The 22,291-nt window shown below is 41.3% G+C and overlaps 1 protein-coding gene across 2 annotated transcripts in view; it reads left to right on the top strand.

Moving 5' to 3' along the window:
* frs2a (fibroblast growth factor receptor substrate 2a) overlaps window positions 1-10,534 on the top strand; it is an 82,825-nt gene extending 72,291 nt beyond the window's left edge. For both annotated transcript variants that reach the window (XM_079260993.1, XM_079260992.1), the window contains 3 exons: window positions 8,659-8,793; window positions 8,868-9,031; window positions 9,114-10,534. In XM_079260993.1, the coding sequence (XP_079117119.1) occupies window positions 8,659-8,793; window positions 8,868-9,031; window positions 9,114-10,124 (1,310 nt within the window). In that variant the 3' untranslated portion in view covers window positions 10,125-10,534. The remainder of the gene's footprint in view (window positions 1-8,658; window positions 8,794-8,867; window positions 9,032-9,113) is intronic.
* The last annotated feature ends 11,757 nt before the right edge of the window (window positions 10,535-22,291 follow it).

Genomic DNA, 22,291 nt, shown 5'->3' on the forward strand with positions numbered 1-22,291 from the left:
CTACTTTAACTCTGTTGCTAGATCTACTTTAACTCTGTTGCTAGGTCTACTTTAACTCTGTTGCTAGGTCTACTTTAACTCTGTTGCTAGGTCTACTTTAACTCGGTTGCTAGGTCTACTTTGACTCTGTTGCTAGGTATAGTTTAACTCTGTTTCCTGGTTCTACTTTGACTCTGTTTCCTGGTTCTACTTTAACTCTGTTTCCTGGTTCTACTTTAACTCTGTTTCCTGGTTCTACTTTAACTCTGTTTCCTGGTTCTACTTTAACTCTGTTTCCTGGTTCTACTTTAACTCTGTTGCTGGTTCTACTTTAACTCTGTTTCCTGGTTCTACTTTAACTCTGTTTCCGGGTTCTACTTTAACTCTGTTTCCTGGTTCTACTTTAACTCTGTTTCCTGGTTCTACTTTAACTCTGTTGCTAGGTCTACTTTAACTCTGTTGCTAGGTCTACTCTAACTCTGTTGCTAGGTCTACTTTGACTCTGTTGCTAGGTATACTTTAACTCTGTTTCCTGGTTCTACTTTAACTCTGTTGCTGGTTCTACTTTAACTCTGTTGCTAGGTCTACTTTAACCCTGTTACTGGTTCTACTTTAACTCAATTGCTGGTTCTACTTTGACTCTGTTTCCTGGTTCTACTTTAACGCTGTTGCTGGTTCAACTTTAACTCTGTTGCTGGTTCTACTTTAACTCTGTTGCTGGTTCTACTTTAACTCTGTTGCTAGGTCTACTTTAACTCTGTTGCTGGTTCTACTTTGACTCTGTTGCTAGGTCTACTTTGACTCTGTTGCTAGGTCTACTTTGACTCTGTTGCTAGGTCTACTTTGACTCTGGTGCTGGTTCTACTTTGACTCTGTTTTCTGTTCTACTTTAACTCTGTTGCTGGTTCTACTTTAACTCTGTTGCTAGGTCTACTTTAACTCTGTTGCTAGGTCTACTTTAACTCTGTTGCTAGGTCTACTTTGACTCTTTTGCTAGGTATACTTTAACTCTGTTTCCTGGTTCTACTTTAACTCTGTTGCTGGTTCTACTTTAACTCTGTTTCCTGGTTCTACTTTAACTCTGTTTCCTGGTTCTACTTTAACTCTGTTTCCTGGTTCTACTTTAACTCTGTTTCCTGGTTCTACTTTAACTCTGTTTCCTGGTTCTACTTTGACTCTGTTTCCTGGTTCTACTTTAACTCTGTTGCTGGTTCTACTTTAACTCTGTTGCTAGGTCTACTTTAACTCTGTTGCTAGGTCTACTTTAACTCTGTTGCTAGGTCTACTTTGACTCTGTTCCTAGGTATACTTTAACTCTGTTTCCTGGTTCTACTTTAACTCTGTTGCTGGTTCTACTTTAACTCAATTGCTGGTTCTACTTTGACTCTGTTTCCTGGTTCTACTTTAACTCTGTTGCTGGTTCTACTTTGACTCTGTTTCCTGGTTCTACTTTAACTCTGTTGCTGGTTCTACTTTAACTATGTTTCCTGGTTCTACTTTAACTCTGTTTCCTGGTTCTACTTTGACTCTGTTTCCTGGTCCTACTTTAACTCTGTTGCTGGTTCTACTTTAACTCTGTTGCTAGGTCTACTTTAACTCTGTTGCTAGGTCTACTTTAACTCTGTTGCTAGGTCTACTTTGACTCTGTTCCTAGGTATACTTTAACTCTGTTTCCTGGTTCTACTTTAACTCTGTTGCTGGTTCTACTTTAACTCTGTTGCTGGTTCTACTTTAACTCTGTTTCCTGGTTCTACTTTGACTCTGTTTCCTGGTTCTACTTTAACTCTGTTGCTGGTTCTACTTTAACTCTGTTGCTAGGTCTACTTTAACTCTGTTGCTAGGTGTACTTTAACTCTGTTTCTGGTTCTACTTTAACTCAATTGCTGGTTCTACTTTGACTCTGTTTCCTGGTTCTACTTTAACTCTGTTGCTGGTTCTACTTTGACTCTGTTTCCTGGTTCTACTTTAACTCTGTTGCTGGTTCTACTTTAACTCTGTTGCTAGGTCTACTTTAACTCTGTTGCTGGTTCTACTTTGACTCTGTTGCTAGGTCTACTTTGACTCTGTTGCTAGGTCTACTTTGACTCTGGTGCTGGTTCTACTTTGACTCTGTTTTCTGGTTCTACTTTACTCTGTTGCTGGTTCTACTTTACTCTGTTGCTGGTTCTACTTTAACTCTGTTGCTGGTTCTACTTTAACTCTGTTGCTGGTTCTACTTCGACTCTGTTGCTAGGTCTACTTTAACTCTGGCGCTAGGTCTACTTTAACTCTGGCGCTGGTTCTACTTTGACTCTGTTTCCTGGTTCTACTTTACTCTGTTGCTGGTTCTACTTTAACTCTGGTGCTGGTTCTACTTTGACTCTGTTTCCTGGTTCTACTTTAACTCTGTTTCCTGGTTCTACTTTACTCTTTTGCTGGTTCTACTTTACCTCTGTTGCTGGTTCTACTTTGACTCTGTTGCTAGGTCTACTTTAACTCTGTTGCTAGGTCTACTTTAACTCTGTTGCTAGGTCTACTTTAACTCTGTTGCTAGGTCTACTTTAACTCTGTTGCTAGGTCTACTTTGACTCTGTTGCTAGGTATAGTTTAACTCTGTTTCCTGGTTCTACTTTGACTCTGTTTCCTGGTTCTACTTTAACTCTGTTTCCTGGTTCTACTTTAACTCTGTTGCTGGTTCTACTTTGACTCTCTTTCCTGGTTCTACTTTAACTCTGTTGCTGGTTTTACTTTGACTCTGTTGCTAGGTCTACTTTAACTCTGGTGCTGGTTCTACTTTGACTCTGTTTCCTGGTTCTACTTTGACTCTGTTTCCTGGTTCTACTTTAACTCTGTTGCTGGTTCTACTTTAACTCTGTTGCTGGTTCTCCTTTAACTCTGTTGCTGGTTCTACTTTAACTCTGTTGCTAGGTCTACTTTAACTCAGTTGCTGGTTCTACTTTAACTCAATTGCTGGTTCTACTTTGACTCTGTTTCCTGGTTCTACTTTAACTCTGTTTCCTGGTTCTACTTTACTCTGTTGCTGGTTCTACTTTACCTCTGTTGCTGGTTCTACTTTGACTCTGTTGCTAGGTCTACTTTAACTCTGTTGCTAGGTCTACTTTAACTCTGTTGCTAGGTCTACTTTAACTCTGTTGCTAGGTCTACTTTAACTCTGTTGCTAGGTCTACTTTGACTCTGTTGCTAGGTATAGTTTAACTCTGTTTCCTGGTTCTACTTTGACTCTGTTTCCTGGTTCTACTTTAACTCTGTTTCCTGGTTCTACTTTAACTCTGTTGCTGGTTCTACTTTAACTCTGTTGCTAGGTCTACTTTAACTCTGTTGCTAGGTCTACTTTAACTCTGTTGCTAGGTCTACTTTGACTCTGTTGCTAGGTATACTTTAACTCTGTTTCCTGGTTCTACTTTAACTCTGTTGCTGGTTCTACTTTGACTCTCTTTCCTGGTTCTACTTTAACTCTGTTGCTGGTTTTACTTTGACTCTGTTGCTAGGTCTACTTTAACTCTGGTGCTGGTTCTACTTTGACTCTGTTTCCTGGTTCTACTTTGACTCTGTTTCCTGGTTCTACTTTAACTCTGTTGCTGGTTCTACTTTAACTCTGTTGCTGGTTCTCCTTTAACTCTGTTGCTGGTTCTACTTTAACTCTGTTGCTAGGTCTACTTTAACTCAGTTGCTGGTTCTACTTTAACTCAATTGCTGGTTCTACTTTGACTCTGTTTCCTGGTTCTACTTTAACTCTGTTGCTGGTTCTACTTTACTCTGTTGCTGGTTCTACTTTAACTCTGTTGCTGGTTCTACTTTAACTCTGTTGCTAGATCTACTTTAACTCTGTTGCTAGGTCTACTTTAACTCTGTTGCTAGGTCTACTTTAACTCTGTTGCTAGGTCTACTTTAACTCGGTTGCTAGGTCTACTTTGACTCTGTTGCTAGGTATAGTTTAACTCTGTTTCCTGGTTCTACTTTGACTCTGTTTCCTGGTTCTACTTTAACTCTGTTTCCTGGTTCTACTTTAACTCTGTTTCCTGGTTCTACTTTAACTCTGTTTCCTGGTTCTACTTTAACTCTGTTTCCTGGTTCTACTTTAACTCTGTTGCTGGTTCTACTTTAACTCTGTTTCCTGGTTCTACTTTAACTCTGTTTCCGGGTTCTACTTTAACTCTGTTTCCTGGTTCTACTTTAACTCTGTTTCCTGGTTCTACTTTAACTCTGTTGCTAGGTCTACTTTAACTCTGTTGCTAGGTCTACTCTAACTCTGTTGCTAGGTCTACTTTGACTCTGTTGCTAGGTATACTTTAACTCTGTTTCCTGGTTCTACTTTAACTCTGTTGCTGGTTCTACTTTAACTCTGTTGCTAGGTCTACTTTAACCCTGTTACTGGTTCTACTTTAACTCAATTGCTGGTTCTACTTTGACTCTGTTTCCTGGTTCTACTTTAACGCTGTTGCTGGTTCAACTTTAACTCTGTTGCTGGTTCTACTTTAACTCTGTTGCTGGTTCTACTTTAACTCTTTTGCTAGGTCTACTTTAACTCTGTTGCTGGTTCTACTTTGACTCTGTTGCTAGGTCTACTTTGACTCTGTTGCTAGGTCTACTTTGACTCTGTTGCTAGGTCTACTTTGACTCTGGTGCTGGTTCTACTTTGACTCTGTTTTCTGTTCTACTTTAACTCTGTTGCTGGTTCTACTTTAACTCTGTTGCTAGGTCTACTTTAACTCTGTTGCTAGGTCTACTTTAACTCTGTTGCTAGGTCTACTTTGACTCTTTTGCTAGGTATACTTTAACTCTGTTTCCTGGTTCTACTTTAACTCTGTTGCTGGTTCTACTTTAACTCTGTTTCCTGGTTCTACTTTAACTCTGTTTCCTGGTTCTACTTTAACTCTGTTTCCTGGTTCTACTTTAACTCTGTTTCCTGGTTCTACTTTAACTCTGTTTCCTGGTTCTACTTTGACTCTGTTTCCTGGTTCTACTTTAACTCTGTTGCTGGTTCTACTTTAACTCTGTTGCTAGGTCTACTTTAACTCTGTTGCTAGGTCTACTTTAACTCTGTTGCTAGGTCTACTTTGACTCTGTTCCTAGGTATACTTTAACTCTGTTTCCTGGTTCTACTTTAACTCTGTTGCTGGTTCTACTTTAACTCAATTGCTGGTTCTACTTTGACTCTGTTTCCTGGTTCTACTTTAACTCTGTTGCTGGTTCTACTTTGACTCTGTTTCCTGGTTCTACTTTAACTCTGTTGCTGGTTCTACTTTAACTATGTTTCCTGGTTCTACTTTAACTCTGTTTCCTGGTTCTACTTTGACTCTGTTTCCTGGTCCTACTTTAACTCTGTTGCTGGTTCTACTTTAACTCTGTTGCTAGGTCTACTTTAACTCTGTTGCTAGGTCTACTTTAACTCTGTTGCTAGGTCTACTTTGACTCTGTTCCTAGGTATACTTTAACTCTGTTTCCTGGTTCTACTTTAACTCTGTTGCTGGTTCTACTTTAACTCTGTTGCTGGTTCTACTTTAACTCTGTTTCCTGGTTCTACTTTGACTCTGTTTCCTGGTTCTACTTTAACTCTGTTGCTGGTTCTACTTTAACTCTGTTGCTAGGTCTACTTTAACTCTGTTGCTAGGTCTACTTTAACTCTGTTGCTGGTTCTACTTTAACTCAATTGCTGGTTCTACTTTGACTCTGTTTCCTGGTTCTACTTTAACTCTGTTGCTGGTTCTACTTTGACTCTGTTTCCTGGTTCTACTTTAACTCTGTTGCTGGTTCTACTTTAACTCTGTTGCTAGGTCTACTTTAACTCTGTTGCTGGTTCTACTTTGACTCTGTTGCTAGGTCTACTTTGACTCTGTTGCTAGGTCTACTTTGACTCTGGTGCTGGTTCTACTTTGACTCTGTTTTCTGGTTCTACTTTACTCTGTTGCTGGTTCTACTTTACTCTGTTGCTGGTTCTACTTTAACTCTGTTGCTGGTTCTACTTTAACTCTGTTGCTGGTTCTACTTCGACTCTGTTGCTGGTTCTACTTTGACTCTGTTGCTAGGTCTACTTTAACTCTGTTGCTAGGTCTACTTTAACTCTGTTGCTAGGTCTACTTTGACTCTGTTTCCTGGTTCTACTTTACTCTGTTGCTGGTTCTACTTTAACTCTGTTGCTGGTTCTACTTTAACTCTGTTGCTAGGTCTACTTTAACTCTGTTGCTGGTTCTACTTTAACTCAATTGCTGGTTCTACTTTGACTCTGTTTCCTGGTTCTACTTTAATTCTTTTTCCTGGTTCTACTTTAACTCTGTTTCCTGGTTCTACTTTAACTCTGTTTCCTGGTTCTACTTTAACTCTGTTGCTGGTTCTACTTTAACTCTGTTGCTGGTTCTACTTTAACTCTGTTGCTGGTTCTACTTTAACTCTGTTGCTAGGTCTACTTTAACTCTGTTGCTGGTTCTACTTTAACTCTGTTGCTGGTTCTACTTTAACTCAATTGCTGGTTCTACTTTGACTCTTTTTCCTGGTTCTACTTTAACTCTGTTGCTGGTTCTACTTTAACTCTGTTGCTGGTTCTACTTTAACTCTGTTGCTGGTTCTACTTTACTCTGCTGCTGGTTCTACTTTAACTCTGTTGCTAGGTCTACTTTAACTCTGTTGCTGGTTCTACTTTAACTCTGTTGCTGGTTCTACTTTAACTCTGTTGCTGGTTCTACTTTAAGTCTGTTTCCTGGTTCTACTTTAAGTCTGTTTCCTGGTTCTACTTTAACTCTGTTGCGAGGTTCTACTTTAACTCTGTTGCTGGTTCTACTTTAACTCTGTTGAGGTTCTACTTTAACTCTGTTGCTGGTTCTACTTTAACTCTGTTGCTGGTTCTACTTTGACTCTGTTGCTGGTTCTACTTTAACTCTGTTGCTAGGTCTACTTTAACTCAATTGCTGGTTCTACTTTAAGTCTGTTTCCTGGTTCTACTTTAACTCTGTTGCTAGGTCTACTTTAACTCTGTTGCTGGTTCTACTTTAACTCTGTTGAGGTTCTACTTTAACTCAATTGCTGGTTCTACTTTAACTCAATTGCTGGTTCTACTTTGACTCTGTTGCTGGTTCTACTTTAACTCTGTTGCTGGTTCTACTTTAACTCTGTTGCTGGTTCTACTTTAACTCTGTTGCTGGTTCTACTTTAAGTCTGTTTCCTGGTTCTACTTTAACTCTGTTGCTAGGTCTACTTTAACTCTGTTGCTGGTTCTACTTTAACTCTGTTGAGGTTCTACTTTAACTCTGTTGCTGGTTCTACTTTAACTCAATTGCTGGTTCTACTTTGACTCTTATGCTGGTTCTACTTTAACTCTGTTTCCTGGTCCTACTTTAACTCTGTTGCTGGTTCTACTTTAACTCTGTTGCTAGGTCTACTTTAACTCTGTTGCTGGTTCTACTTTAACTCTGTTGCTAGGTCTACTTTAACTCTGTTGCTAGGTCTACTTTAACTCTGTTTCCTGGTTCTACTTTAACTCTGTTGCTGGTTCTACTTTAACTCTGTTGCTGGTTCTACTTTTACTCTGTTTCCTGGTTCTACTTTAACTCTGTTGCTGGTTCTACTTTAACTCTGTTGCTGGTTCTACTTTAACTCTGTTGAGGTTCTACTTTAACTCTGTTGCTGGTTCTACTTTAACTCAATTGCTGGTTCTACTTTGACTCTGTTTCCTGGTTCTACTTTAACTCTGTTGCTGGTTCTACTTTGACTCTGTTTCCTGGTTCTACTTTAACGCTGTTGCTGGTTCTACTTTAACTCTGTTGCTGGTTCTACCTTAACTCTGTTGCTAGGTCTACTTTAACTCTGTTGCTGGTTCTACTTTAACTCTGTTGCTACTTCTTGTATCTTTCATTAGGCCTGGGATATACTTGTTGCCTGCAACATTTCCCCGTACGTATCATGGCGGCTACGCCTATGTTCCGTGGGCACATCGGCCGCACAGTAACGCGATATGTGCACAAGGTGCAATATTGATTTGAATGTTAGAGGTATTCATGTGAAGAGGTGCCTGAACATAATGTCGGATAGCTTTGAAGAGTGCCTATCCACCTTGCTGGTAGCTACAGGCATTTTTATCTCTGCCAACGAGGTTATGTTTTTACCAACAAATGCTGGTTTGTTTGTGTTCAAGATAACTAAAAAAAAATCTGGATACATTTTCATTAAATTTCCAGGTGTTGGAAATGTGATGTAACTGTAATTTTGGTGGTGATCTGGGTTAGTGTTTGGATCCAGGAACTTTTTAAAGGCCTACAAATGAACAATAGGAAAGGACAAAGCTGCGTTACCGATGGTGGATTGCCCTTATAGCTAGGTCAGAGTGCTGTGTACTGCCCCCTGGCGTTGGCCTCAAGTATTGACCATTTTGGTCTCGGCATGTGTGCCTTGTTTGCAGCAAGTATATTCACAGACATAGATGAGTGAATGATGTGCCATCTCTTACAAGCTCATGTGATGCTGTATGAAGTGTCCGATTGCTGGTTCTTTTTCAGGAACCATCATGGACATTGCATAATGAAAGCCTTCCAAAGAACTTCCAGGTTTAAAGGATCCCTTCCCAGAATCTTGTCCTCTAAGCGCCAACAGTCACGAACAAACGTTGTGCATGATTCCTAGGACACCTGAGTACCTCTACCTGAAGCAGAGGTACTCAGGTGTGTGTGCTGCTCCTCTTTGTCTCTGCAGGTATCTTTGCCTTCAAATGTTCCAGAGCTGAGGAGATCTTCAACATGCTGCAGGAGGTGATGCATAGTCACAGCATTAATGTGGTGGAGGAGGCGGTGCTAGACCCCACCCAGCAAGGGGCGCTAGCTCCTGCAGGTACATCCACATTCTGATCGCCATGCCGCTGCTGGATCCATGTAGGTATTGATCACCTCTCCGTCTCTGTGCAGCTCTGGGATACTTGGTGCCCTCGGTCCCTAACGGGGTGACCAGGATTCCTTCTGTGGGTGATGCTCCGTCTCACCCCTCCACACGTCACCCCTCCGTTGCCAGCACACGCCTGCCCTCTGTGGGGGAGGAGTCAACTCACCTGCTGCTGGTTGCTGATGAGGCGGTAAGAGCAGATACATGGTCACATGACCTGGCAGATGATGAGTATAATGATGCTGGTGATGATGAAGATGTGGTGTCAACAGGTCCACACCTATGTGAACACCACGGGTCTCCTGGAGGACCAGCCCAGCCCACTGACCGCCACCACCCCTCTGGAGAGCCCCACATCCCCCCTGTCTCAGTGTCCACCCACCCCCCCTCCCCTTCCCAGGGTCCGCACGGAGCCTTTGGCGCCGCCCACCCAGCCGGAGCCCCAGGTGCTGCTGGAGCCTCAGAGTGTGCGCTTCGTTCTGGGTCCCACGCCTGTTCAGAGGCAGCTGATGGAGAAGCAGCAGCAGGAGCTGAAGGAGGCTCAGGAGGCCCGAGAGACTAACGGCCCCGCTGAGCTGCCGCCGCCCCCGCACGCCAACGGCTCCTCCTCAAACTCGTCCGCCGTTCCCCGCCGCCACCGACCACCCCCCCTTACGCCCGACCTGCAGAATGTCAACAACTCAGCCCAGCGGCGAACCGCCCTGCTGGACTACGAAAACCTGCCGGCGCTGCCGCCAGTTTTGGAGGCCAGGAAGCCGAGTTCAGAGGAGGAGGAGGGCAGCAGTGACCTGAAGACGCTCAATGGCTACAACCACCACACCGCCCACGGACTGCTGCACCACTCCTACTCCCACCCGCTGTCTGCCACGCTCGAGCCTTCGCACAACTACGTCAACACTGAGAATGTGGCGGCGCCGCTCAGCGCACACCGGCCTGACACGGCCCGCCGCCGCGCCGATGGACCCACCATCTTCAACTTTGACTTCCGTCGGCCGCCAGGCCACCTGGAGTCGGCCAAAACTCTGAACTACATAGAGGTGGAAATGGACAGCAGCGCCGGCAACAGGGGCGCCTCCGATGGCAGCAACCCCCACACACCACGCACCCCCACGTCGCCGCTGCCGCCAACCACGCCCACACGGCGCACCGAGCTGTACGCCCTCATTGATATTGAGCGCACCGCTGCCATGTCCAGCCTGCAGAAGGCGCAGCCGCGCGATGACGGCACGTCACGCAAGACCAGGCACAACAGCACAGAGCTGCCGACCAAGAGCACGGCGTGACGTCCCGTCCGCGGAGCTGCGCGCCGCCACGGGAAGCGCCGCGGCGGGAGCCTCGCTGCGCCTCCCGGTACGGACTCTAACTGACCAATCAGACAAAAGGAAAGACTGTATGCACACCTGTGCAGGTGAGCCAGGACAGATGAACTGGTACTATAGCAGACGTAATACCTCTGAGTGCGGAAGAGGATGATGATGATGATGATGATGATGTAACAGACTGCATTCCTTATATGGTACAGATCAGTATTACTGAAGCATTCCATTTAGCTTTTTGTACGAGTCACTCTGCTGCTGAACGGCTGTGTTCCAACATGTACAGTAGAACTGACCCAATAAAGCCCGGTTCTGTTTGTAGTCTTCTTTCTTCATCACTGTGATGATGATGATGGTTCAAAACACCAAAATATTGTTTCGCTTCCAGTCCTACTGCATCTCTCCAAAGTCCAGTTCTGGAGGAGAACCAGGGCCGGACCCGGCTAGAGGAACCAGAGCTGAATGTAATGTGTAATTACTGATGTACGGTGCTAAAAAGATGTGACTGAAATTCGTGGCAACACATTCCAGCAGATGTGCAGCATTTCTTCCAATCTGATAAAGTATAAAAGAAATTTAAAGAAAGCATTTTTTGAAATGATGAAAACTGCAGAGAGAGGAATGATTTCTTGAAGAATAAAATGTTATTATTTGATAAGACCCACAAACATCTGAAGAAGAGCCCATTTCTTTCACCACGACACCAGCACAGCTCTCCCCTGTACTTTGGCAGAATCATCTAAATATTTCATCACTGGAAAGGGAATGTTATGTTTTTTTCTTTTTTTTTTTTTTTTACACTTCCTGCAATGTGGAATCGGCAAAAGAGCTTAAGATTTAAATGTGTAAAGTAGCACACAAGATCTATTGGATATGGATCAGCATAAGGAGAAGAAGTACAACCATCTGATATGATTTATGAAAATCCAGCACCTGGATTTGAACTCATGACCTTCTGAACAAAAGGCAAACCATTTTGCCACCAATGTGTGTGATCAGCAGAATTGCAAAAGAACATGAAAGGTTGAACTGCTGTCAAGAAGCCAACAATCATTTTAAATAGTTTGTAAATACAGCTAAAATTCTGAAGTCAGTAGTTAAACTACATCAATCATTGCAGAAAACCACTTAGAACTGCTTGTGTAATCCGTTGAAGACTTTATTGTTCAACGTGAGAAATGTTTCATTTGAAGCACTAACAACAAAAGTGTAATATTTTACTGTCATTTCTACAGTTTTTTCTTTTTACCTTTATCTAACCTTTCATATTAATTGCACAACTTTTAAGGACAGACATTGCACAGATTATATGTTATTTGTGCAGACAGTCCACACTTTAATTGCACAGTTTACTCTTTGATCAGATCGGCCCACAGCACAGTGTACAATGTTCAAGACTGGATTTGAACCCTTGCCTTGTATACCAATGTGTACCTGTGTACCGGTGCAGAAAATGGACCAATCACTGAGCTGCATTTTCTGTTTTGTCCAATCACAGGAACGGATTTCAAAAATTGACAAAAACTTGAATACCTTGAAAAGTTAAAATTTTCCAAAGACCAAAAGTCATAGCACTTATCTCCCGAATGGGCTGAAAAGTTTGATACTTGAATGGTTAAACTGAGGGAAAAGTGTATTGGAGGAGTAGCTTTTCAAACATTTTGCAGGAAAGACCACTTTGTTACATTTGAAGTTTTTAAACTACAAAGATGTAATGTTTGCAAATAAATTCCTTTTCCCCACAGCCTTAAAAAAAAAAAAAAAAAAAAACATGAATTAACACTTTGTGTTACTTGTACTTGAACAGTGCAGGAGTAGTAGCCCACATCAGGATTGAACCCACAAACATTTGTATTAAAGCAGACTGACTTACTCACTCCGCCACTAGTACGCTTAGTTGCACCTTGGAAAAAGCGTGTTTTTTCCATTTGGGATGGGAATGCCTTTTTTTTTTAAATTTCAGGGTGTAATCAGTGGGATTGCAAAAACATGTGCAATGTTAAACGAAACTCTAGTAAAGATGTCAAATACTTTGTTCAATGTGAAAAACTTTTTTTTAATGTGTTTAAGATTTATGAAAGTGTTGAAATGTTGCAGGGAGCATTGTTGGAAGAAATCCTTCATATTTAACTGAGACATTTGCAAATAAATTCCTTTTCTCCTAGAAGTGCACAGCTGAGACCAATAGTTCACATTGAGCAGCCTGCAGAACTGCATGCCATCACACAAGCAACAGCTGGAGCTATATGTTAAATGCTGCATTTGAACCCATGCCTTGTATGTGTACCGGTGCGCAAAATGGTCCAATCGCTGAGCTGACTTCCATTTTGTCCAACCACTGGAGAAGATTTTAACGTTCAGCAAAAATGTGAATAACTTGTTTTATTTGAAGCGTTATAATAACAAAACTTAATGTGTTACTGTTGCCACAGAAGCAGCAATCAACACACTGTTAGATGCTGGATTTGAACCTGTGAGTTGTATACTAATGTGTACCTGTGTACTGGTGCATAGACTGGACCAATCGCTGAGCTATGCCCTGTTTTGTCCAATCACGTGAATGGATTTAAAAACTTGACAAAAACCTAAATAACTGGAAAAGTTTAAATGTGAGAAAGATCACAAGCTGTAGCCATATCTCCTGAATGAGCTGAAGAGTTTCAGATTAAAATGAGTGAAGTCGAACAAAAGATTTATTAGCATGAAGCAATGCTTTTCACAGCACAAACTTCACCATTAGGAGAACACACACAACTATCTACCATGTTTTAATAAGAAAGTGCATAAGCATAAAGAGAAGAAGCACAACTATACAACTTATTTTACATACTGCATCAGAATTCAAACCCACAAACATGTGAACAAGAGCCCATTCCTTTAACCACTACATCAGCACAGCTTTCAGATGCACCCCGGCAAAAGCGCCCAGATTTTTTTTTTTTTAACCATTGGGATTGGAATGTTATTTTTTAAACTTCCTGGCAGAAGAACTTAAAATTTACATGGGTAAGGTAACACACAATATTTATTAGCTTCCTTTTCTCAGCATAAGCATTAGGAGAAGAAGTACATCCATCTGACACAACCTACCGAGATCCAGCACTTGGGTTTGAATCCACAACCTTCTGAACAAAAGGCATGTCATTTAACCACTATGCCACATTAGCTCTTACCTACTTTCTGGTGGAAGCATTGATGTTTTTCGCCATGGGAATGGGATGGGAATGCCTTTGACCCGTGTGTAATCAGCAGTATTGCCAAAAGATGTGAAAGGTTGAACTGCTGTCAAGAAATTAAAGATAGTTTTAAAGTTTGTAGAAACAACTACATTAAACTGCATTAATCATTGCAGAAAACCATTTAAAATTGCCTGTGTAATCAGTTAAAGTATACATGTCAAACTCAGGTCCGCGGGCCAATTTTGGTCTGCACAAACATTTTTTTGGGCCGCAAGATGATTTTCAAATATGTATCACGTCTGGCCCACCGATCCATTATACAGCGCCCATATCACTAATACTACAAATCCCACAATGCTGTCCTGGTGAGCTAGACTCCAGAGCGGAAAACGCCTCTACCTCGACGCGCTCAATCTGCAGCTTTAGGGGCGCGTGCACGTCATCATGGTTACAACGCCGTGAGGGCTTTTAGAACCAAGTTGTGCTTGTGGGAGAGTCGGATGCAGCGAGGAAACCTGGCTCATCGAGTCATGAGAGATCAGACCTCTGCCGCCGTGTTGCCTTCTGCACAGTTTGCTGAAAACCTCCATCTACTTAACGCTGAATTTACACGACTTAAAGCCAAAAAATGTAGATTTGAACGTTTTAGCAACCAGTTTGCTGTTGACGTGAACCAGCCTCCAAATGGAGCTTATTGAGCTACAGTGTGATGACACGCTGACTCTGTCGCTGCATAACTTCCACCTGACCTCCCGACACGCTGCCCGACTCCGAGCCAAAGCTGCACCGATGCTCTCCATGTTCTGCAGAACATGTCTGTGTGAGAGACTGTTTTCTTTAATGAAGAACAGAACACAGGAGTCTGACTGATGAACACCTTCATCCAGTCCTGAGGACCTCCTCAGCTCAGAACCGGACTCCACTAACTGATGGACTTGCAGGTGAAAAGCGACGCCCAGTATCTGGACTGGACCCATGAGCATCATCAGAGTCAATGGAAGCAAACTAAACTGGATAAATATGTTATTTACTGAAGGCATGGTCTGTTCTGTTGAAAGAGATAATTATTATTTAGGTGCTGGCCTTGATGGCCTGTGATGAAAAGATTTACGTTACAATTAAAATGAATATAAAGTTCCAGATGTAGAGGTCTGATATTTATTTCAGGTTTTTTAAGCCTGTTCTGGGTTCAGTGTTTAAGTGAAAATAGAACTATTATTTAATATATGGAAATGTTTAATATAGTACTGTATCTCAAAGATAATAACATGAACTTTCACTTTTTTTTTTTTTTTAGCCGTCACTTTCTGAATAAAAAAAAAATGAGTTTGGCCCTCGACTTTGTTCCTTCTTTTAATTTTGGCCCTCTGTGAATTTGAGTTTGACACCCCTGGGTGAAAGACTATTGTTCAACGTGAGCAACTTTATTTCCTTTAAAGTATTTTCACAAAAAATTTAATCTTGAAATGTCATTTCTGCACAATTGTTTTTCATTCTATTTATTGATTTTTTTTAACAATAACAATCATACATACAGTATGTTTTACATTTATCAACATACACTCAGTCATACAATTTTTGTATACATAAGAGAAAACACAAATTTATATCAACAAACTAAACAGAACTTTTAAAAATTTGTCTGACTACCCATCTCACTGGTTGGTCGAATAAATATTGTAAGGATGACCACTTCCGAAATTCCTGTTTCTGTTTCAATGTATCCCTATATTAATTACTAAAATATTTAAAAAATATATCAGACTCTTCAATTTCCCAATTTATCTGGAATAAGAAGACAACCCGAATTAAAAAGACGTTTCTTCAAAGACCTAGGGTCGTAGGTGAAATGGGATTGCCCTGCTTCCAGCTTTATTATTGGGCTTGTAATAAACGCTGTATGTCCTTTAGGGGTGGAGCACATGGACCGGATTGGGAATGGATGGAAAGTCAACCCTGTTTTTCCTGATACACTCAAATACTTAGTTCACTCAAATTTGAATCTTGGTTAATATAAATGTAAAAACCCTGTAGTATCTAATTCACTCAAATTTTGGTTTCGGATCAGAAGACACTTTTATTGGCGCCAATGTTAAATATTTACACCATTGATTCATAATCAAGCACACATATTATTTTCAGGAGTAGCGTTTCAGCAATGGACTTCCAAAGGGGTGCACACGATTAAGGATCTGTTTATTGATAACATCTTCCCTACATTTCAACAGCTCCAACAAAAATTTACCAGAGAACAAAGATTTTTTTAAAAATATTTACAAATTCGTAATTTTGTTAAGGAGACATTTCCATCTTTTCCCAACAAACCACAAAGTCCATCCATCCATCCATCCATCCATTTTCTAAACCGCTTATTCCAATGCAGGGTCGCGGGGAAGCTGGAGCCTATCCCAGCTGGCTTTGGGCGACAGGCAGGGTACACCCTGGACAGCTCGCCGCTCCATCGCAGGACCACAAAGTCTTCCTTCAGATAATTTATTTTTGACAGACCCACTAAAGAAAGGAGCCATTTCCAAGATATATAATAATTTCTCGCAAATAGACTGTACAAGCATATCGAACCACTTGAAAGATGCTTGGTGTGATGAACTGGGCATCGATATGGCCAAGGACCAATGGACTGAAGCGCAGAAACTGGTTCATTCCACTTCCGTCTGCAGTAGACACGGACTAATACAGTACAAAGTCTTACACAGGCTACACTTGTCTAAACTGAAGCTGTCCAAGATGTTTCTTGGAGTGGACTCAAAATGTGATCGTTGTGGCCAGGCTTCTGCTTCATTAGCACATATGTTTTGGGCATGCACAAATATTTCCGCCAAATATTCAAGACATTGTCTGTTGTTTTTGGAAAACAGCTCCTCCTGGACCCGACAATGGTCCTCTTTGGCGTATCCACAGCTAAAGGCTTAAGTTAAAAAACAATTAAATGATTTGAGCTTTGTGACACTGTTAGAAAGACGCCTTATCCTTTTAAACTGGAAAAATAAATCCCCCAAACTCATATGCTAAGGCATGTAATGCACCACTGACAATTGGAGAAAATCAAATTTCCCTCAAGAGATCAAATAGATCCGTTGTACTCAATTTGGCAACTGTTTATAAACCACTTTAATAATAACTTGTGACGGATAGCCTCCTCCTGTATTTGTATTTTTATGTCTGTGCAGGTGCAGTGTTCTGATTCGTTTGTTTGAAGAGGCCAGAAAACTCACAGGTCACATTTATTCACACTATTGTGTTCCTGTTTCTTTTTATTCTTTCTTATTTATTATTATCCTCTTTTACCGTTTGTGCCACTTCAGCCATTCAAATATTAAACTCTTTGGTACATTCATGAGAATGAAGCTATGACTTTTGTCATGGCACCATTTTGTAGATTTGAGAAATTTAGCATTTTGTAAAAATAAATTCAGGCTTGTGATTGGCTGAAAGCGCTTCAAACCAAATGCAGATTGGACAGAAAAAATGCAGCTCAACTATTGGTCAGTTTTTGCATAATGAGTTGGAAATTGCTTCAACAGGGTTCAGAGCTCTGCAACAGTTTCCAGTGGCCGGTACATGGCAGCCTTATAAATACTGACAACTTCCATTTAATTACTAGTTTGGCAGAGTTTTACAGCAGTCCTGTACACATGGAGTGGTTTCTCAATGTAAATTTGCCCTGAACTACTTAAAAACTAACAAGTTTTACATAAATTCATGGTGGAACTTTGCTTTTATTGAAGCTGCTTTTATTCACAATGTGTCAAATTAGATGATTGCTTCCCAGCTGAGTTCTTCAACCATCAGTGTCTGTTTGTGACTATCTAAATTAGCATAGTTAGCATCAGCTCAGCCTTTCTGCAATGTTTTCAAAAAAGTGGGCGTAACCTTGTAACATCAAGTCAACTCAGTACTTCTATTTTGTCATTTTGCCACTTTATCCATTCAAATATTAAACCATTAAGCTCATTCAGGAGACATGTTTGGCTTTTTCACATTTAAACCTTTTCAGTTATTCAAGCTTTGTCAATTTTTCAATTCCGTCTTGTGATTGGAGAAAACATAAATTCAACTCAGAAATTGGTCAAATTTGTGCATAACAAGTTGCAGACTTCTTCATCAGGGTGCACCGTGACACAAATGCATAGTGGTGTACAACGCCCAGGTTCTCATCCAGGATTTAACATAAAGCTTTAACAAGCAAACACAAATTTTTACTGCTGACTTTAAATTTATAATTATATCTGAAACCTATTATCAAGTCAAACGTTTTTTTTTGTTTTTTTTTTAGCTGGTTCAAAGGTCTTTACGGCCATTCTGCCGCTGGGACCCTTCCACAGTTCTCCGATCCAGAGACCTGGTTGCATCACGAAGCTAAACCAAAGATCCCGGTCAGCTCCACACCGAGCCAACAGGAGCCTGGTTCCATAACGCTCCACGGCGGCAAAGAGGAAGGCGTCGCAGCGCACCTCCACCAAACGACATCCCCTGTAACAACAGGTTTATCATTCTTAGTCTTACAGATATCCCCCCCCTTAAGCGACAATTCTCAGTCCAGCAGCTCACTGGCACCACCAGGAAGCAGAGTTGTAGTCTCACATGCTTTTCTGTAATCTCACCCCTGTCGCCCCCCCACCCACAACCCATAATGATTGTATCTGCCCCCCCACAACCCAGAAAGAATAAAACAGCACGGGTGGAGTAAACCATGAAAACCTCAATATCAAAACAATGAATCTAATAAGACAAAATAATAAAACCATTAAATGTGGTTTATTGAATATTAGATCTTTTGTGTCGAAGTCTCTGTTAATCAATGACCTGATTACTGATCATCATATTGATCTATTCTGTCTTAAGGAAACCTGCTGCAGCAGGAGGATCATGTTAGTATTAATGAATCGACTCCACCAGATTGTCTAAATGTTCATGTTCCCAGAACTACAGGTCGAGGAGGAGGTCTGGCAGCTATCTTTAAATCAGAACTATTGATTAGTCCTAGACATAAAATAGTTCCAATAGCTTTGAACACCTGACTCTTAGTCTCTCCCACCCAAGATGGAAATGAGAGAAGCCACTTCTCCTAGTAGTAGTCTACCGTCCACCTGGATCTTCCTCACAGTTCCTAACTGACTTCTCAGACCTCTTATCAGACTTAGTGCTGAATACTGATAAAGTTATTGTTCTGGGGGATTTTAACATTCATCTTGATGGTGAACATGACAGTTTAAACATTGCCTTTAACTTTATATTAAGTCCAATTGGATTTTCCCAAAATGTCCACAGACCGACTCATTCTCATCGTCACACTGGATCTTCTTCTGACATATGGCATCAAAAGTGACCAACTAACAGTTTTTCCTCATAACCCTGTTCTGTCTGATCATTTTTAATAACTTTTGAGTTTACTTTACTTGACTACACAAGGGCTGAGAAGAAAATCCATTCTAGTCGATGTTTGTCAGATAGTGTTGTTAACAAATATAAGAAGTCTATTTCAGCAGTATTTCCTCCAACACCATGTGTTAACCTGACAGGAAACACCCATCCAAGCTTTACTCCAACACAGGTCCATGAATGTGTTGCTAGAATGACAGCTTTAATGCGTATAACACTAGATAATGTTGCTCCTCTAAAGAAGAAGAGAACCAGTCAGAAGAAGCGGGCCCGGTGGTTTAATTCCCAGCTTCAAGCTTTAAAACAGACATCAAGACGTTTGGAAAGAAAATGGCGTTCATCTGGCTTAGAAGAGTTCTCATAGTCTGGAAAGAAAGTTTAATAGTGTATAAAAAAAGCCTTGCGTGTGGCTAGAACAGCTTATTATTCATCATTGATAGAGGAGAAGAAGAACAACCCCAGGTTTCTCTTCAGCACTGGAACCAGACTGACTAAGAGCCATAGTGCCGTTGAGCCATCTATTCGTTTCAACCAAAGCTGTGACGACTTTATGAGTTTCTTTGGAAACAAAATAGTTTCTATCAGGAAGGAAATCAGTAATAACCTGAACACTACTAATGTTATTTCATCTGCAGCAGCCTTAGAGACGTCTTTAGAAGCTGATTGTCATTTGGACCGTTTCTTGCCTGTACAGCTCTCCGAGTTAACCAACATAATAGCTTCATCTAAACCTTCAACCTGTGTTTTAGACCCCATCCCAACCAGATTATTCAAGGAAATATGTTTCCTAATCAATACATCTGGACTGGACCTGATCAATTCATCTCTATTAACAGGATATGTACCTCAATATTTTAACACAGCTGTAATTAAACTGTTGCTTAAAAAACCAACTCTGGATCCAGGAGTTTTAGCTAATCATAGACCAATATCTAATCTCCCCTTCTGGTCTAAAATTCTCAGTTTCAACCCAACTATGTTCCTATCTGAGCAGAAACAATCTGAAGAGTTCCAGTCAGGATTTAGAGCTCATCATAGCACAGAGACAGCACTGGTGAAAGTCTAATGATCTTCTCATGGCCTCAGATGAAGGACTTCTGTCTGGACTCATTCTTTTAGATCTCAGTGCTGCATTCGACACTATTGATCACAATATTCTGCTACAGAGGCTGGAACATGTTATTGGGATTAAAGGGACCGCATTAGACTGGTTCCAGTCAGATTTATCTGATAGATTTCAGTTTGTAAATGATGAGTCTTCCTCACACACCAGGGTAAGTCATGGAGTTCCTCAGGGTTCTGTACTTGGACCAATACTTTTCACATTATACATGCTTCCCTTAGGAAATATCATCAGGCAGCATGGTATAAATGTTCATTGCTATGCGGATGACACTCAGATCTACCTCTCCATGAAGCCAGATGAAACCAATCAGTTTCTTAGATTACAAAGATGTCTTACAGACATCAAGACCTGGATGACTCTGAATTTTCTCCTTCTAAACTCAGACAAGACAGAGGTTGTTATCTTCAGGCTGAAAAACTTAGAACAAAATGATCCAGTAATGTAATTAATCTGGATGGCATTAATCTGGCCTCCAGTACCACTGTGAGGAACCTTGGAGTCATTATTGACCAGGACTTGTCTTTTAGCTCACATTTAAAACAGGTTTCTAGAACCGCCTTCTTCCACCTGCGTAATATTGCAAAAGTTAGGGGCATCTTGTCTCAGAAAGATGCAGAAAAATGAGTCCATGCCTTCATTATTTCCAGACTGGATTACTGCAAGTCCTTATTTATGGGTTGTCCCAAATATGCCCTGAAAAGTCTCCATCTGATCCAAAATGCTGCAGCGAGGGTTCTGATGAGGACTAGCAGGAGAGATCATATTTCACCAGTTTTAGCCTCTCTACACTGGCTCCCTGTTAAATCCAGGATCAAGTTTAAAATTCTTCTCCTCACATATAAAGCTCTCCATGACCAAGCTCCATTGTACATAAAAGATCTTATAGTTCCATATATTCCAAATAGAGCACTTGGCTCTCAGACTGCAGGTTTACTGGTGGTTCCCAGAGTCTCAAAGAGTCCTATGGGAGGAAGGGCCTTTAGCTATCAGGCTCCTCTCTTATGGAACCAGCTCCCACCGTGGGTTCAGGAGGCAGACTCCCTCCACACCTTTAAGATGGAGCTGAAAACCTTCCTTTTCCATGATTCTTATAGTTAGGATATGAGCATCTCCTGAGTTGGAGTCTGCATGTACGGGACCCAACTGTCCAGGTTCTGCTCATTGCTCTTATAGTTATGGGTAGTCTAGTCATCCATTACTTATGTAGCAATGAGGATGTTACCTGATGCACTGAGAAGTACCTCGCTCTATTTCTCTCATATATTAATGTATAAATATATGTCAATATTGCCGTCTATATCTTATTTCTCCTTTTTTCCGCAGGTCTTCCTGAATAAGTGCAGTTGTACATGTTGATCTGTCTTTCCTGTCCTCTCCACCCCAACCAGTCGAGGCAGATGGCTGCCCTCCCTGAGCCGGGTTCTGCCGGAGGTTTTCTTCCTGTTAAAGGGGAGTTTTTTCCTTCCCACTGTCGCCTCGTGCAGCTCAGGATGGAGGATTGGATCCAAGTCATGACTCGATGCAATCAGTTGGTTTCTATTATAGGATATATATGAACTGGCTGGAAATGATGTGTATGTAAAGTATCCTGGGACAACATTGTTGTGAAGTGGCGCTGTACAAATAAAGCTGAATTGAATTGACGAGTTCTCAGTTTCCAGTAAATTGTGATCCTGACTCCCATTTCCTTTTCTGAAAAAATATCAAGTCAGCTCAGTAGCTCTGAATAGTACCTATTCATAGTACCTAAAAGAGAAAACTGTTCCTTTACATGGCCACTAGACGGCACTCTAAGACCAGAAATGAAAAGAAACTCTGTGCTTTTCAGTCTTTGGTGCTTTTCGGTTGACCAACAGGTCAATTGCAATAAAAATTAAAACCGCAAGCGGTGATATAGGCCCTCGCACCATGGCGCCACTCGGCATAATGCCACCGCCTCCCCTGGCAACATCCTTCCCATGCCTCTCTCAACCTAAAGTGCAGCCAGACTGCACTTCAGGCCATTTAGGCCTTATGAAGGGTCACTTTCTGTCACCAAGGGGCGGGGCTAATTCATAATCTAATTATTGCCATGCACAAATGTGAAGGATATGACTGGCATTATCTGTAGCAAATTTGGTGCAGGTTGGTTGTTTTTTGTGGGAGTTATGTCAGTTTTCCTTTTTATTGCATCACATCTGCTTTGCTGCCCCGCCTCTCCTAAATGATATCCCCTATTAAAAGAAATAGCACAACTTTTAATCACACATGCCTCTTGAGCATCCTGACTCATTTGGGTTAAAGTTGGACAAAATTCTTAGGAGAAGTTCCTCAAAATGCATGGCAGAGAAAATGACAGAAATGGCCCCAAAAATGGCACCTTTTTCAAAATGGCCGACTTCCTGTTTGATTTAACCCATATGTCCAAGAGACGTTTTTGAAGGTGCTGG

This window comes from Telmatherina bonti (genome assembly GCF_933228915.1).
Source record: "Telmatherina bonti genome assembly, chromosome: 2".
NCBI classification, from domain to species: Eukaryota; Metazoa; Chordata; class Actinopteri; order Atheriniformes; family Telmatherinidae; genus Telmatherina; species Telmatherina bonti.